This window comes from Geotrypetes seraphini, chromosome 3, assembly GCF_902459505.1.
Source record: "Geotrypetes seraphini chromosome 3, aGeoSer1.1, whole genome shotgun sequence".
Lineage (NCBI taxonomy): Eukaryota > Metazoa > Chordata > Amphibia > Gymnophiona > Dermophiidae > Geotrypetes > Geotrypetes seraphini.
In genome coordinates this window covers 283,347,497-283,366,080 of record NC_047086.1, presented here as the reverse complement: position 1 = coordinate 283,366,080, position 18,584 = coordinate 283,347,497, and the positions used below count along the sequence as shown (strand labels likewise).

At 45.4% G+C, this 18,584-nt stretch overlaps 1 protein-coding gene across 1 annotated transcript in view; it reads left to right on the top strand.

Annotated features, from left to right (window-relative positions):
• The window catches only part of C3H1orf198 (chromosome 3 C1orf198 homolog), an 84,223-nt gene that overhangs the window by 22,162 nt on the left and 43,477 nt on the right, over positions 1 to 18,584 (top strand). The window contains exon 2 of the mRNA XM_033939487.1: positions 12,749 to 12,799. Within this exon, the coding sequence (XP_033795378.1) occupies positions 12,749 to 12,799 (51 nt within the window). The remainder of the gene's footprint in view (positions 1 to 12,748; positions 12,800 to 18,584) is intronic.

Genomic DNA, 18,584 nt, shown 5'->3' with positions numbered 1-18,584 from the left:
TTTATATATAGTCAATATAGGCACAGAGTTAAATTTTTTAACATTTTCTAATGGTGGTGTGCCTCGTGATTTTTTTCATGAAACAAGTGTGCCTTTGCCTAAAAAAGGTTGAAAAACACTGAACTAGATAACCAAATCTCCAATCTACTGATAACGACGCAAGACTACAAGATGTTCAGAAAAGAAATAAAAACTATCCTCTTCAAGAAATTCCTGAAACAGCCCTAACTTCAAACTTACCCTCCTTTCTCCCTCCCTCTTCCCGCCACACAGAAACTACATAACCCACTCTTTACTTCTCTAGAAAGGACACATGTTCTTCCATTGTAACCCACCGTTTTTTATCTCTTTTGTAATCCGCCTTGAACCGCAAGGTAATGGCGGAATAGAAATCTCTAAATGTAATGTAATCTGTACATGAATCTGAAAATTGTTATAATATGCTGAAGGAGGGGGGTGGGTGGAAGATATATGAAAACAAACACCTTATTTTCAAGCTGGTAGCGAACACAATTTTAGTGTCTTTCAGTCTTTTTTTTTTTTTTTAACTGTTACTGAATCTGCAAGTTTGTATGTCCTATTTGTATTACTTTATGTATAGGTCATTTGTAAAATAACCTGTTGTTTGGTTGTTTTTTTAAACTGTACACTGCCTAGAAACTTTGTAAAGACAATTTAACAAATTTTTAATAAAACTTGAAACTTGTTATATCCATTCCGTTTTGTTGTGAAGTCATGGTCTTAAGGACTAAGTAGCATGTTCAAAGAAGGGTCTCGGTAGTGATTTATACAAGGGCAGTGTTACCTCCTTTTTCTTTGCAGATCATACATCTACATACTTACATTCACAAGCTTTCCTGGTGGCTAGCGAAAATCCCAGGTACATGTTGCTTAGATACCTAAAGAATTTGGGCTCAACATTGTCCTGAGCCAAATGGATTCTGCTGCTGCAGTCTAAGATCTGGAAAAAAGGCAATAGTTTCTGTAGCTTGGGGCTAGCACATAATCATAAATGGGCTGAAGAGAAAGGTAGGAGAGGGACAGGGCCTGCTTAACCTATGGACCAGGTGAGGCTCTGGCCCAGGGCACCGGTGCTAATGAATGCCAGACGCCCAGTGCTATGTTATGACCAGTCTGATGCTACTGCCTGGATCCGGCTGGGTGCAGCTTCATTGGCCAATTGCACGGGCCAGGGCACCATAATCTCTTGAGCCAGCCCTTGAGAAGGGAAAGCAAAGACAAAATTTGTGAAAGTGAAAAAAGCAGAACAAAATATGCAAAAAAGTAAAATAAAATGCCCTCTAGAACTCATGAAAATGGTAGACAAAAAAGTTGTAGAGGAAAGGTCTGCCATGTTTTCCTTGGTCTCTAAAATTTCTGAGAAGCACCTGAGTGTTCAGATGTTTCCACCCTACCTTTTTAACATGAATAAGCTACTTCAAGTTATCGGAGAAGATCTTTCTTAACAGTTTTCAGTTCTTGTCCTTCTAAATGATACGCAACTAGTGGGTGGTTTGTGCCATAATGGCATAATTGTACACTTTTGAGGGTAATTTTATAAGCCATTTCTAATGTATGAGCAAGCAAGAGTTGATTCCAGTGGAGTAGAGCAGTGCTTCCCAAGTCGGTCCTGGAGGTACCCCCTTGCCAGTCCAGTTTTCAGGATATCCACAATGAATATGCATGAGATTTATTTGCATATACCACCTCCATTGTACGCAAATCTCTTTCATGCATATTCATTGTGGATATCCTGAAAACCTGACTGGCAAAGGATTATTCCAGGATCGAATTGAGAAAGCCTGGAACCCTCCTTTCTCCTAAAGAAAGTTTATCGGGAGCAAGCATTATAGATAAACTGGCCTGTGCCCTGCTAAAGAGGCATACCTCAACCCACGCTCTTAGGTTTGGTGCTAAGAAGCTGTGAAATGGAGGAGTCTGTGGGGGTCTTTTTGCATGCTTCCTTGAATCCATAGCAGTGACAGTAGATAGCCCTTCTCAGCTGGTCTGTGCCAGCTTTTCTGTAACTGCTTATTTCGTAAACTATTTTAGGAAGCTACACTGGGTCAATAAAGGGAGCATCTATTCAATTACAAAAAGAAGTGCTTCTTTTTTCTTGCAAACATAGTGACTTGTTAAAGACCCTTCATTTTATTTAATTAGTGCTGAGACTCCATGTGGGAAGAAGAGCAGAGCCCTGCTGCATCATTATTGCACTCATTCAGAGCCGATTGTAGATAACACCAAGCAGTTACAGCACCTCAAGTGTCGTGTCTTCAAGTATGGTGTTATAACAAGAAATAAGAAGTTGTCTTGCCAAAATCACTACAGAAGCCATAACATTTGAGGAATAGCTTCATCCTTGCCCCGTCTGTCCCCGTCCCCCTAAAAAAAAAGAGAATTAAAATTAGCATTGCCCTCATTTACATAACATTTTAATACATCTTTGAATATAAATCTTGAATAACCCTGGGTTGGGTTTGTGTTCATCTGTACACACATCTGGAAATTGTGATTTCTGATGGGAGAAAAGATATGATCATAGACACCTTGTTTTCAAGCAGACAGGAGGCATTGTAAATTACACACACTGTATAGTAAATGACCTCCAAAATACTTACTTGGAATCGCCTATTTTGTAGTAGGGGGAACTCTTAATCATATGCCAAGGTTTCTTCTGAACCATTGTCGGTGCTATATCCACAAGACTGAGTCCCTTTTACCAAAGTGTATCCCCGCCCATAGTTATATAAAATACAGGGTTCCCCTCACCCCCCTGCATCCAACATCTATCCCTCCCTAGTATACCTCAGAGGCATTCCTCACTGTATAGTACGGCCACACATAAAATACTATGCACAATTCTGTTCGCCGTATCTCAAAAAAAGATATAACGGAATTAGAACAGATACAGAGAAGAATGACAAAAATGATAAAAGGGATGGGACAACATCCCTATAAGGAAAAGCTAAAGTGGCTAGGGCTCTTCAGATTGGAGAAGAGATGACTCGGGAGATATGATAGATCTCTATAACTGACTTAATCATAGTTTCTTTATCTAGTTCTAATAGTATTAGTGCTAAAGATTTGATACAGTTTAATAAGACAATTCAATTTACGAGTATGACATGTTCAATTAACATTGATACCAAATAAGTGCAGTGATTGACCAAGGGGCCCGCATTTAGGGGCTAGTCCCCGTTTGCGGTCTTTCTACCATAAGGTTCTGAGCACTTCCGGTATTAATCAATGATAAATTATATAACCCTTTTAGTAGGTGATCTATAATTATTTTGGGGTGTTGTACAGCATTTGGATCTACCCAGTGTTTATATATATATTCCCAAGAGTTTTTTCTGGATAAATCTATGATGCCATTTCTTTGCTGCCAGTTAAATAGTCCATGAGTTAATCTGTATACAGATAAAGCAAAAAAATAAGCAGGGCAGTTGTTTTGGAAGAAATAGAGAAAGCAATAACAAAAATGAAGTATCGGGCTCTTGTTGCCTTTCTGAATTTTTAATAGCAGTTTTGTGTTCTAGGTGAGAAGAGTTTCTGTTAAAGTAGCAGTTAGTCACTTTTGAATAGTACCCACCTGGGGGACAGTTTGTACAGTTTAAATTCTTCAAAATAGAAAAAATAAAAGTAAGATTTTAAAAATAGAGGAGCTTTTATGAGTCATAGCAGTAATTTGTGTGGCTTCTAATCTATTTTTCCCCTGCCGTTTTTAGCTGTGATCTATTTTATATACCACCATACCTTTGAGACATTCAAGACAGTGTACAGTTATTTTAGCAGGTACTCTGAGTATTTTCTCTACGTGTTCCGGCCGGCTTACAATCTAACTACCGGTATATAGTACCTGGGGCAATGGAGCAGAACAAAGCCTCAGCTTCGGGGAGTCCTGCTGGCTCAGCCGATCAGGGATAAATTTCCCTGCCATGATCAGCTGTGGGCTGACTTTAGGATCCTGCGGCATAGATAGGCAGCTGAAATGTAAGCCTGGGTTCTCTGGGTCTGCATTTCATCCACCTATCTTAGCTGTCTAGGCACGATTCTGCAACTGACGCTGGCATGCGATTGACATGCAATCAGCAACCACTTTTAATGCATCCACCGACAAGGGCGCCAGTTACAGAATCCAAGGGTTAGAGTCTTAAAGATGGATCAATAGGAAGGGCTTAATTAAAGACAAGGAATGGTTATCTATTTGAGTAAAGTAATTCTCATGTCAAAAGTATTTTTTTTTTCTTTTAATATTTGAGCACTTTATCCTCTGATTACAAACCTGTCCCAAGGATCCCAAACAATTGGGTTTTCTCAGGCGGAGATAGAGAAACCGATTAACAGGTGGTCCTATTGGCTGGCACTCCTCCTGTATCTCCAGTATGCTCTATCTCCCAGCATGTAATGGTTGCTATTTGAATAGCTCCTGGATTCTGATCGTGACTGGAACTTTATTTTCTCCTGTTGAGGTTTCTCATTAGTGAGACTGCCATTCTGTTTCTCCTGTTGAGATTTTCTCCTCAGTGAGACAGGGGTGTCCAGCTGAACAATGCCGGCTTTAGGGGTTACACCTGGGCCCCCCAGGTCCCTGCCTCACCCTCCCTCCATTGCTAGAGGGTCTGACTGGGTCTCGATTTTTTTCTTCTTTCCCCTCTCTGTTTATAAAAAAAAAAAAAGAGAGACCACAGTTGCTACATTCTACTCTGTTAGTTCTGCACATCCAGCTCTAACTGGCCTCAACCGGCCCCAACAACAAACTTGTGAGTATGTATGTGTTTTTTTTACTGTTGTTTGAACTTCAGGTTCTGTTTGGGAGTCTTAGTACTGTGGGTTTGGTCAACATACGTTTAAGGAATGGATATTTTATTGAGGCTAAGTTTTTATGACTAGAAATCTGTTGAGGGACTTTCCCGCCCTTTGCATGCATGCGCTTGGTTTCCTTGTTGGTTACAGTGCGGCAGTAGCGGTTCGATTTCATGCTCGCACTTGTTCTCCTTGTTGAGTTTCAGTGCAGCAGTAGTAGTCCTGTTTATTCCGAGGCTCTCTTTCGTCAGTGTTTGTCACGGCCATGTGGAGCTGATTGTGCAGGTGCCAGTTTATAGCAGCACGCATGAGATGGGACATGTTTTTTCCAGTGCTATGGGAAGCACCGCACCGTTCTGGTTATTCCCCAGCCTCTCCCTCCAGGCAGGCCCATTTCTCTCCGACACAGGCAGGCAGCAGGCAGGCCCCGGCATCTCCTTCCTCACTCCCCAGACAGAAGGCAAGCGGCAGGCAGGCCCCAGCCCGCTTCCTCCTCTCCCCCCCTGTGCGTACCTTTTTAAAAAAGCTTCTGGTGCCTCACTTGCTGAGAGCGGCGCAGAAGGGTTGCTGGCTGCCTGGTCCCCGCCACTTCCGCAGAGAACGGCAGATGCTGCCTTCTCTTCTGTTCTCTGGCGGCATAGCAGAGCACCGAGTTGCCTGCTTGGTCCCCGCTGCTTCCCACAAGAACTGAGTTAACTTCTTTTAAGTTCAAACAATTTTTATTGATGATACAAGAGTACAACCATGAAAGCAGCTGAAAAATACACACCAGAAACAATAACAGTAACGGGAGCCTCATAGGGACAATAGTAATATCATCAATTTTCACAACACAACCACTACAATAGTTCCCGCCCCCCAAAAGCAAAAGGAAAAATCCCCTTCAATATCTGCTCCCGCCCCACTCCCCCATGGCAACCACTCATCAAGGCTACAACAAGTGAGAATGAGCCAAGGCCCTGGTTCCTTAGAGACCCCTGCCCAGGAAGAAAGGAATGGAAGAGTCGCAGAAACCCCAGACTGAAGAAAAAAAAAAAAAAATTTCCACCGGGCGGGAAGAGTCTCTCACCTCTGGAACAAAATGGACACAGACCAGCAATCGTACCATCAAGGATCAAAAAGAGTTGAGCACTAAACTCCGAGATTAACTTCTTAATAGATCTCTATATAGAGTTGAGAAATATAGTGCAGCGGGCTGAGAACCAAGGGATCCCAATTCAAATTCCACTTTCAGTTCTTTATAAATTTCTTTTTTAAATTGTGAGCCCTTCAGGGACAGAGAAATATGTACTGTACTTGTATGTATAAGAAATCTGCAAGCCTGAAAACTGTTGAAGCAGTACTGTATATATTCAAGTGTAATAGGTATTTTTCTTTTTTTTCTTTTTAAATTCTTTATTCATTTTTAAAACTACAGTAGTGCACAACAATTAGTACATTTACATAGAATATTAAAATTAAAGCACAATGAATTTACAAAAATTAATAACAAAAATTATTTCCCCCACCCATCCATTAATCAATAAATACCTGTAAACAACCTAAACATACCTCCTAATTCAATTCCAAAATGTACTCCCCCTCCCTCCCCCCTAGATGCAGTGTTCTCCCTAGCGTGTTTTAGGCGGACGCTCCGCCCAGCTAATTTAGGGGAGCGCCCAGCTGTCATCTTGCATCCACAGATCTACAAGCAGCCCTGCTAATCCCACCACCAGCATCGAATCCGCGTGCCAATTCTCTTTCCTGCCCCTACTCCTTCATCATAAGCAGGGAGGGGTAATTTGCATAGCGTTCCAGGCCACGCACCAACTCTCTTCCCCGCTTCTACTCCTTCACCATAAGCAGGGAGGAGTAATTTGCATAGCGTTTGTGGCGCGCGGCCTCGAATGCTATACAAATTACCCCTCCCTGCTCACGGAGAAGTAGGGGCGGGGAAGAGGGTTGATGCGCGGCCTGGAATACTATGCACCGTCAGATAAAAGGAGAAGGGACGGGTAAGCAGTGGAGGTAAGGCCCAGCCCGTCGTGAGGGCCCCGGTGGGCGGCAGGCTGCAACATCAATGTTATGCACCGTTAGGTGAAGGAGTAGGGGCGGGGAAGCAGCGGAGGTAAGACCCCCGCCTATTGTGAGGGCCCCGGTGGGCAGCAGGCTGCAATATCAAAGTTACATCAGGCATGTTTACCTTAAACAGAAGAAGCCCAGCAAAACAGATTTTCAAGTTTTCAGCAATATCATTAGGATTCAGCACAATTAGCTTCTGCGTTAACAGTTATGAATCCCAAAGTACAGAACGGGAAATGCACCAGGAAGATGGATATGTAGGGAATGTTCATCTTCCAACCATTAAACTGGATTTGACAAAAAAGCACAATTCTACCTGATACATTGTGAAACGGAATTGGGGCAAGTAATTAACCCTTTTGCATTTATTGGTCTACAAGAGAGACTACATGTGATTGTGAGTATAGCACCCCCCCAATATGCTGAGCAAATCAGTCAAAAGCTACCAAATGGAAAACTCATAGAGACCCTAGATCTGGACACCAGAGGCGGGGACAGAAAAGGACCTTGAGGAGTGGCGGGAAAGCAGAGTTGAATCAAAAGGGAGGGGGGAAGACAGGGCAGATGCTGGACTAGAAAGGGTAGAGAGGAGAAACACCCTGAACCGAGGAGAGAGAGATGCAAGGCCCTGGGGAGGGGGAAGACAAAGAGAGTGAGAGAGACAGAAAGACCTGGATCAAAGGTGGGAGGACTCAAAATGTTAGCAGAAGGAAGATAGAGAGGGAAAAACCAGAAACAAAAGGGGAGGCAGAAGAGATGGGGGCAGATGTTGGACTTGGGGGGTGTATAGAGGGAAGAGAGAGAGATTGCAGAGAGGTGCAAAGATTCTGTACCAGGGAGGGAGGAAGGAAGAGAGAGAGAGGTAGAGAAACACCTGGAAAAAAGGAGAACAAATGCTGGACATGGGATGGGGCAGGGTGTTGTAAGCAGAAGAAAGACAGAGAGACAGAGGCCTGGACCAAAGGGGCAGATGCTGGACTATGGGAGATGCAGACTGAAGAGACGGGGGGGGGGGGGGAGAGACCCTGAGGTAGAACAGAGAGATGCAAGATCATAACAGAGGAGGGAGAGAGAGGAAGAAAAGTTGGAGTCATGGAGGGACAGAGAGAGATGTTGGTTGGGGAAGGAAATGACATCTGGAGGAGAGGAAGCATGCAGGAGGCAGAAAGAAAAAAAATGTTGGATGCACAGTCAGAAGAAAATCCAATCAGAAACTAATTAAATCACCAGACAGCAACGGTAGGAAAAATTATTTTATTTTCAATTTAGTGATCGAAATGTGTCAGTTTTGAGAATTTATAATCTGTTGTCTATATTTTGCACTATATTTGTCTACTTTTCTATAGTGTTACTGAGGTGACATTGCATATTTTAAAGTCATCTGCCTTGACCGCTTTGAAAAATAAAACAAATATAAATAATAATTAACATTTTCTCTGCATACAGTATGTCTTGTGTTGGGTTTTGTTTTTTTTCATTTTGTGGTTACTCTTATCCTATATAATAAAGAGCTAGCCGCACATACGCACTCCTATTTGCGTGTTCTGTGCGGTGTAGATCTGTGGCCGCAGGAGTGCGCATGCGCGAGTCCCCAGCCTTGGCCGCAGCTTGAGGCTTATGCGCCAGTTAACTGCATCGGGCGACAGGAGCGGCTCTGGCAGCGGATGGCGGAAGGAGGGCTCATGGTCCTGCTGCCGCTGCCGCTCCTGTTCACAGCGGCCTGCACGTCGTCGACTCACCCCCTCCCGAAACAACCGCTACCGCTCCTGTTCTTCCCCTCCCTCCAGTCACCGCTGCCATTCCTATTTAAAACGGCCTGCTGAGGTTCGCGGCCGGCTGTAGCGAACCTCGCAGGCCGCTCTCCACGTGGTAGCACGCTCTCTCTGATGCGATCGCGTCAGAGGGAACATGCTACTGAGGTGAACAGCGGCCTGCGAGGTTCGCTACAGCCGGCCGCGAACCTCAGCAGGCTATTTTAAATAGGAATGGCAGCGGTGACTGGAGGGAGGGGAAGAGGAAAAAGAAGGGCCATGGAGCAGGCAAGAAAGGGGGCTGTTCTGGTCAGAGGGTTGTGCTGAGTGCAGATAGCGGAGAGTTGGGACAACCTCTCCTTCCTCACCGACGCCAAAGAAGATGCAGGCCCCGCTCCCTGTCGCGCTCTGAGCACTCACGATTGGCTGAAGGGTGTCGTGCCAGTGCTGCAGGTACAGGGGGATGCTTTTGTTGGAGAGGTGTGCTGGTGGGTAGACAGCTTTGCTCGGGGGGGGGGAGGGGGAAGACACAAGGGGGTCAGGGAGAGGGAAAGGGGGCTGCTTTGGGGGAAGGGGTATGCTGGAAGCAGACAGCTTAGCTCTGGGGGGGGCGGGGGAATGGCACAAGGACACAGACACAAAGAATGACACACAGCCATTGAGACAGACAGAAAGGAAGACATTCAGGCAGCGTCCAAGGAGAGACAGCCAGTGTCCAAGGAGAGAAAAACAAATAAACATAGACAGACAGACAGCGGTCAAGGGGAGAGAGAGAGAGAAAGAAAAAAACAGACACACATCTATTCTAGCACCCGTTAATGTAACGGGCTTAAGACTAGTGAATTAATAAGATTATATTGTGTGTACATGAAAAATGAATGGAAGAAATTGCATTACAATTAGTACTACAGTATTATAATGGGAGTGGGGTCAGGGATGGAGCTTAGGCTGAGGTACTCAGTTGGTATTTGTTAGACTTAGGGGGTACTTGGCTTGAAGAAGTTGGGAAACATTGGTCTTTAGGTGACTAGTATGGAGTTCACTCAGTAAGGGTCCCTTTTACAAAGCCACATTAGTGAGTCTCTCATGGCAAATGCACCAAAGTCCATCCAATTCCTATGGGCTTCAGTGCATTTGCTGTGGCAGATTTGCTATCGCAGCTTTGTATAAGGAGCCCTAAGGCAGGAACTATTGTCTCTGTGCTATGTCTTAAAACACAGATTGCCGGGGATGCAAAGCATTAACTGATTCAACATAAGTTTGAAGTTAGTTGAATACCATTCTCTCTTAGTTGCTCTTCTCTGGACCCTCTAAAGTACCTCCTGGTCGCCGTACCTCAAGAAGGACATGGAGGTACTTGAGAGGGTCCAGAGAAGAGCAACTAAGCTAATAAAGGGCATGGAGGACCTCTCATATACTGACAGACTGAAAAAGCTGGGGCTTTTCTCCCTGGAAAAGTGGAGACTTAGAGGAGACATGATAGAAACCTTCAAGATCATGAAGGGCATAGAAAAATTAGACAGGGACAGATTTTTCAAATTAAGGGGATCAATAAGTACAAGGGGGCACTCGGAGAAATTGAAAGGGGAGAGGTTTAGAACAAACACCAGGAAGTTCTTTTTCACACAGAGGGTGGTGGATACATGGAACGCGCTACCAGAGGATGTGATAAACAGGAGTACGCTACAGGGGTTCAAAGAAGCTTTGGATAGGTACTTGGAAGACAAAGGGATTGAGGGGTACAGATAAGAGTAAAGGTAAATTATAGGGATGGGATTAGAGGTAAGTTACAAAATTAATCAGGGACCACTGTTCAGGCACTAGGCCTGATGGGCCGTCGCAGGAGCGGACCGCTGAGCAGGATGGACCTCTGGTCTGACTCAGCGGGGGCAACTTCTTATGTTCTTATGTTCTTAAGTACGGTAGTTTTGAAAGAAATAGGTTTGATACTGGTCATTAGTTATTCGGAATAAGAGGATCTGCATTACTTTTTATCAAGATGGCTTAAATGCTACTGGAACACTGCCTAAGTGTCAAACCTTAAAAAAGAAAGTCATATTGAGCATTGGAAAATAATTAATAACAATTAACTAATAAAAATAGTGCACATTTAGGGATCTTTTAACTAAGATGCGCTAGCCATTTTAGCGCACACTAAACGCTAATATATCCATAAACTATAATGGACACGTTAGCGTTTAGCGTGTGTTAAAATGGCTAGCACGCCTTAGTAAAAGGACCTTTAAATTTTCCTCATCCCACCCGGCTACTTTTTTGTGCCACCCGGCTGGAAAAAATTTCTAGGGAGAACACTGTAGATGTGTATGTTTTTTTTAAAAAGATCAGTTCTTACAGTGTTTAGTTAATGGTTCCCAAACATCCATAAATTTTTTGTAACTTCCCTTCTGAACGGCCATAAACCTTTCCATTTTAAAGACACAACAAAGGGACTCTCACCAGAATGAATAATTTAGTCTTATCTCAATTTTTCCAATATTTTTTTAAAATAAGCTGCATGGCAACCCCTGTCATTACAAAAAGTAAATTGTTATTGCTCACAGATAATTGATTCTTAGCTCTCATAAGTGTACCAAATAAAACAGGATCTAATAAATTATTAATTTGGTCCCAAATAGATCTCCAAAATTTCAGTATCAAGGGGCAATAGTATAGTAAATGATATTGTCGCTGGAGGGCTCACAATTTAAAAAAAAATCACTGTTGAAGTGTGACTTGAACCTGGGTCCCCTGGTTCTTAGTCCACTACTGTAACCAGTAGCCTACCCCTTCTCCTCTGCATGGATGTCTGGTCATTTTATAATAGCAATAAGACCAAAAGAGGGATCTCCAAAATGGAAGTGAATACTTAAATAATATCCAGGGAGATTTAAAGATTACCGTACAAACTTTTTTTTATTTGGAGGAAAAAGGCCTCAGAATTCAGTTATGCAACCACACTTCTATGTTATATCAGGACTAATTCACTGGCCAAAAAACTCCATTAAGTTCATTAAAGTCTACCATAATAAATATATGTCAAAAGTAATCAACACTCATCTTTGAAAATCCCGACAGGGACCCGTTTCGCTTTCCACTTCCTCAGGGAATCTCTGTGCTGCGTCTGTGAAAACAAAACTTCAAATCAGTGTTGACGCAATCCACTCGGTAAATGCACATAAGCTTCAGCAAACAATATTCACTTGTAGCTATTCTTTTATGCTGTTGCTCCCTTCTGCATGATCCAAAACAAAATGTTGAGGGCCAGCTAAAATGTAGTCCAATATGCCCTGCTCACAAGTAGGTGGAGCTAAATATTCCATTCATAAAAATGCAGATTATTCAATACCAGAATTTAATCCCCGTTGTTCACAGGATTTTTAAAGTACAGATCCACTTTTGTTCCCAAAAGGAATCTATTGGTGTCTCCTCCCCACTTATTTGGAGAAATCTGTTCTAGCACAAAACAGCCACAAAGAGGTCAATGTCCCTTGTTTTGTTCCCTTTCATAATTTGGATGTTTCGCCAAGGTATGGATGACCATTTCTCATGTATTTTAGAACAAGCCATATGTCGGCAGATTATATTATAAAATACACGCGAAATGGACGTCCATGTGTGATTTACAGATTTGGAATCCTTTCTAAAATGGCATTCTAAGCTATCAGTAAACAGTTTCTTCACTTACTTTCTAAAAAGTACAGCAACTTGTTCTTGATTCAGTTCAAAAGGACCTCCAATAATAAGTGAATGATTTTGTGTTTCAGTTGACATGATTTAAATACAGTAATTGGCCTTTAGAGAAAGTGTTTCTTTAACCGGTCTTGGAATACTCCCTATCCATCTAATTTTCACCACAATAAATATTTATGAGAGATATATCCATGCATGCTTCACCTCATGTGGATATCCTGTAAACTGATCTAGCTCAAGGTAGTTCAGGAACAATTTGAACCACACTGTTGTAGAGGTCATGAGATACCTATATACCATTTTAGCTTGCTGCGATCCTTCTGTTTCTTTTCTACAATCATACTTTTTTAGTGTTTAACATAGATTATAATCCTAGATATTTGAATTCAGTTTGTCCATTCTTCTGGCTTCACAGTTATTCTTCAATTGTATTTCAGGACATAACTTGGCAAGATGAACACTCTGCCCCCTTCTCTTGGGAAACAAGGGTAAGTCTATTTTTCATCTTGTTACGAGGGGGTGTTGAAAAGTTCTCAGCCCGAACAAGAAGAGAATGACATCGGTATGGTTCAATCAATGATTTGAAACAATGTCAAAACATAGAATTTTGTTCTTGCAAATTGGCACCTAATGAAATAAGATAACATTCTCTTCAGCTACAGTGGCAAAATAATGCCCAGAATTTAGGAAGTTAGTTAGTTGGGCTGAGAACTTTTCAGCACCCCCTCGGATATTTTATTCAGAGAAACTGCCTGAAAATGTGGAGGAATCTGTAGGTGGAAAGGGCTCATGCTGTAATCCTTTGCTATTTGGTTAGTGCACAGCAAAGTCCACAAGTCACAGTGCTAAGAAATAAATTTTCTTTTAGAATGTGAGTAGCACAAACACAAGAAAAGCTATCAGGGGAAGCCTGAGCAAGCCCCATGGTAGTCCATTTTAAACTGCAGTAAGCACCTATTAGTGCTTGCTGGAGCTTTGTAAAAGGGCCCCTTATTTAGCAAATGTTTTGAAAAGGAAGAATACAAAAGTGGGTAGTATGTTAGAATCCAGGCCGTTGCAGTTTATTTGATGAGTGGAGCAGGATGAGTTGTATAGTAGTTTAGGTCTATATGGGACCAATATTTAAAGGAATTTCAGCAGGCAGGAGCTTCTCATGCCAGCTTAAATCGCTTGTCACCATCGGTGGGGATATTCAGTGGCACCTCGGGGGCATTCTCCAGTTAATATCCCCTCAGACCACCCAACTGAAAAGTGGAAGGTCAGGAGCAGCACTGGGGAGGAGTCCTAGGTTATGCAGGTGTCGGCAATATTTAGTGCCGGCACCTGCATAGCTATGTGACCGGATTTAGGACATCTCAAAAGCTGTCCTAACCTAAATCAGATGCAAGTGAGATGTCTGAAAGCAACCAAATGAGACACGTTTATTAGTCCAATAAAAGAAACAACTCATTTATAGTGGTCCCAACTAGGATTCCAGTTTTGGCACAAGGCTATTATCCCAGGACAAGCAGGCAGGTATTCTCACTAGTGGGTGATGTCATCCGACAGAGCCCCGATACGGACATCTTGAAAGCATGTCTTGCTTGAAGAAACTTAGAAGTTTCGAGATGCCCGCACCGCGCATGCGCCAGTGCCTTCCCGCCCGATGTACCGGGCGTGTCTCCTCAGTTCTTTTCTTTCCGCGGAGCTGAGAAGTTTGTCTTCATTCTGCGCTGACTGAATTTCAGTTTTTTGCCTTCTTTATTTAACCCGCGTTTTTTGTTTATTTCTTTCCATTTATTTCACTTTTATTTTATTTAAAAAAAAAAAAAAAAGTTCAAAATTATTTCTTCCGGCGGTTCGGCCGGGCCGGCCTCGTGGCTGCGGCCTACCGCTTTCGACCTTGCAGCGTCGATTTTCCGGCCTATGTCCCGACCAATCACCGGCTTTAAAAAGTGCCGCAAGTGCCAGCGTGCAATTTCGCTGACGGACCCACATCGACGCTGCCTTCAGTGTCTTGGTCCAGAACACGTTCCGAAATCGTGCCGGCCTTGTTCCACGCTCACTGCGCGCTCGTTTAAGCGGCGCTGCTTGCTCTGGGAGTCGATGTTCAAGATGGAGACTGCCAAGGACGTCTCTGCTACTGCGGCTGTTGAGGTTTCGCCGCTGCATTTGAAACCGACATCTGCGACTCCTGCATCGAGCATCGTGAAGCCCGCATCGTTTGCCCCGGCTTCAACTTCGAGTTCAGCATCGGCGCCTGCCTCCGTCTCCTCGATTCAGGTACCGCCTTCAACTGTCCCTCCCGTGGTCATCAAAGTGCCTAAAGCTAGCAAGCAGAAGCACTTGGCCACGAAGGAAAGCGAAGACCGTGCAGGAGGACCCCCTTTCGGTGCGGATCCCTCCATATCGGCTTCGCTTCGGTCCCTGCTAGAAGCTCAGTTTGTCGAGCTTATGTATACTATGGGACCCCGGCTTATCGCCAACATTCAGGGTGAGCTTCCGACCCCGGTTTCAGGGGGCGGTCCGCCCCCTCCCCCTCCTCCTCGTCGTTCGATTTCTCTGCTCGAAGAGGGGGATCGGCGGAGGGCGGCAGAATCATCCAGGAGGCCTTCCCTTCCTGAGATGCCGCCTTTAGAGCCCATCACACCTCCACGACAACAGGGTGCTAGGGCGGCTACTGATAATCGTAGTCCTGGGCATACTGCATCGCAGGAGGAGTTCTTCCGCACTCCATACCAGACATGGGTGGCGCTGCGTGAATCCGCATCTCTGCCACCTCTGCGATCCACTGCATCGAGCCCTATCCATTCCTTTGAGGCTTCGAAGGATCAATCGATGCATAGAAGATCTCGTTCTCCGTCCCGTCACCGGGAGGGGCATCGATCTCGGCACTCTTCCCGGCACTCCTCACGTCATTCGGAGGTGTCTCCACAGAAGAAGATGCAGCGTTTGGGGTATTCATCGTCGGATGTGTCCCAGCCGGAGGGACCAGAGTACGTTGAACCGTCTACCTCCTATTCTCCATGCCGATCTCAGATCTCCCTGGACCCGGAGGCTTCCACTTCTTCTAGTCAGTCTCGTAGGCCGGCCTTGCCAGACCAACTGTCTTTCTCATCCTTTCTCCAACAGATGGCGGATGACTTGGAGGTGACTTTGGACACTGGGTCCAAATATTCTAAAGAGTATTTGGACACCATGCATTTGCCTCACCCTCCGGCGGAGAAACTTCGGCTTCCTTTGCATAAGCTGCTGGACCAGACTTTCATGCGCTGTTTTGAGACACCGTATTCCATGCCTGCAGTTCCTAGTAAACTGGATGCTCGATACCGCATCGTTCACCACAAAAGGTTTGAGGGAGCTCAACTTTCTCATCAGTCCCTTCTAGTCGAGTCCTCTCTCAAGCGTTCTCACCCCTCCCAAGTCTACGCTTCCGTGCCACCTGGCAGGGAGGGGAGAACGATGGATAAGTTTGGTAGACGTATCTATCAAAACTCGATGATGGCGACTCGAGTGCTCAATTACAATTTCTTCTTCTCTTCATACTTGGATTTCTTCTTGCCGGTGCTCCGCAAGTTCACTCCTTTCATCGATGCACAGGCTCGTTTCCAGTTTGAAGAGGTGGTGGCGACCCTGTCCCAGTTACGTCTTCAACTGATGCAATCCTCCTATGATGCCTTCGAGCTCTCGGCTCATGCTGCGGCATGTTCGGTCGCCATGCGTCGTCTGGCGTGGCTTCGAACCATCGATATGGATCCGAACCTCCAAGACAGACTCGCAAATGTACCTTGTGCAGGAGCAGATCTATTTGATGAGTCTATAGAAACTGTTACTAAAAAGTTGTCGGACCATGAAAAGTCTTTTCAATCTATTCTGCGTCCTAAACCGAAGCCTCAGCAGTCTCGTCCTTCTAGACCGCCTCAAATTTACCAGCGACGTTATCAACCGAGGCAGACTCCTCCTGCGAGACAGCCTGCGAAGAGACAGCCGCCTCAGAAGACTCAGCAGAAGCCTCAGATGCCGGCTGCGCCCAAGGCTACTCAGCCTTTTTGACTCTCTTCCAGGGAGCATAACCGATGTTCTGCCTTCCCCTGTTTTTCCCATAGGGGGTCGTCTCCATCATTTTTGTCATCGATGGGAGTCAATCACCACAGCCCTTTGGGTCCTTACCATCGTAAGAGAAGGATACTCTCTTCGTTTCCAACGAGTCCCCCCGGACCACCCTCCAAGAGAGTATCCTTCCAACTTAACGCAGACCGCTCTTCTTCTCCAGGAGGCTCAGGCTTTGCTTCGGCTTCGGGCCGTCGAGCCGGTCCCGTTAGATCAGCAAAACCAAGGGTTTTACTCCCGGTATTTCCTGGTTCCGAAGAAGACGGGCGATCTGCGACCCATTTTGGACCTTCGAGTCCTCAACAAGTTTTTGGTCAAGGAGCGGTTCCGTATGCTGACCCTTGCCTCTCTCTATCCCCTCCTCGAGCAGAACGATTGGTTATGCTCTCTGGACCTCAAGGAGGCCTACACTCACATCCCGATTCATCCGGCCTCCCGCAAGTTCCTCAGATTTCGGGTGGGACATCTACATCTGCAGTATCGAGTGCTTCCATTCGGCCTTTCCTCTTCGCCCAGAGTCTTCACGAAGTGTCTGGTGGTGGTGGCCGCTGCACTCCGGAACATGGGTCTCCAGGTGTTTCCATACCTCGACGACTGGCTCATCAAGGCCCCGTCGGCTCCAGAGGTCATTTCGGCGACCTTGACGACGATTTGTTTTCTGCAGAACTTGGGCTTCGAGATCAACTTTCCCAAGTCACATCTTCAGCCCACCCAGACTCTCCCCTTTATCGGGGCGGTCCTAGATACCATCCAACTTCGAGCGTTCCTTCCTCCTCAGCGCATGGATGCTCTTCTGCTCTGCCAGTCGGTGTCTTCTCGCCCGTCCATCTCAGCGAGACACATGATGGTCCTCTTGGGTCACATGGCATCCACAGTTCATGTGACGCCTTTTGCCAGACTACATCTCAGAATTCCTCAATGGACCTTGGCATCTCAGTGGACTCAGGTGTCCGACCCGTTGTCCCGCCACATTGTAGTCACTCCTGCTCTACGGCAGTCTCTTCGCTGGTGGATGACCTCTTCGAATCTATCCAGAGGTTTACTGTTTCACTCTCCTCCCCACCGGAAAGTTCTCCCCACCGATTCATCGAACTATGCATGGGGAGCTCATCTGGATGGTCTCCGCACTCAGGGGTTCTGGACCAGTGCGGAACGACTCCATCAAATCAATCTTCTGGAGCTCAGAGCCATCTTCAATGCTCTTCAGGCTTTTCAACATCTGCTTCACGACATGGTGGTCCTAATTCGCACCGACAATCAGGTCGCCATGTATTATGTCAACAAACAAGGGGGCACGGGCTCGGCCCCTCTTTGCCAGGAAGCTCTTCGAGTCTGGGATTGGGCGGTCCGCCACAACACCTTCCTCAGGGCTGTCTACATTCAGGGGAAAGACAATGTCCTGGCAGACAAATTGAGTCGTCTTCTCCAGCCTCACGAATGGACTCTCCATTCCAAGCCCCTTCATCAGATATTTGCACAGTGGGGGACGCCTCAGATAGACCTCTTTGCAGCCCCCCACAACTTCAAACTGCCTCAGTTTTGCTCCAGGATATACACTCCCCATCGCCTCGAGGCAGACGCTTTTCTACTGGATTCGGGGAATCGCTTCCTATATGCGTTCCCTCCTTTTCCTCTCATTCAAAAGACTCTAGTCAAGTTGAGATCAGACCATGCCACCATGATTCTAATTGCTCCTCGGTGGCCCAGACAACCTTGGTTCTCCCTTCTACTTCAACTCAGCAGCAGGGAGCCAGTACTTCTTCCAGTGTTTCCTTCACTACTCACTCAACATCAAGGTTCACTACTTCATCCCAATCTGCAGTCCCTCCACCTGACAGCTTGGTTCCTTTCAACATAACTCTTCACCAGTTTTCTCAAGCAGTGAGGGAGGTTTTGGAGGCTTCCAGGAAGCCTGCTACTCGACAATGCTACTCCCAAAAATGGACTAGATTCTCCTCCTGGTGTGTTTCCAATGCCACGGAACCTCAGCGAGCTTCCCTTTCTTCTGTATTGGATTATCTTCTACACCTGTCTCAGTCTGGTCTCAAGTCTACCTCTATACGAGTTCACCTGAGTGCTATTGCGGCTTTCCATCAGCCTCTACAGGGGAAACCTTTGTCTGCTCATCCTGTGGTTTCCAGATTTATGATAGGAAGCCAGGCGAGGGCTGAGGGAGGCGATTGA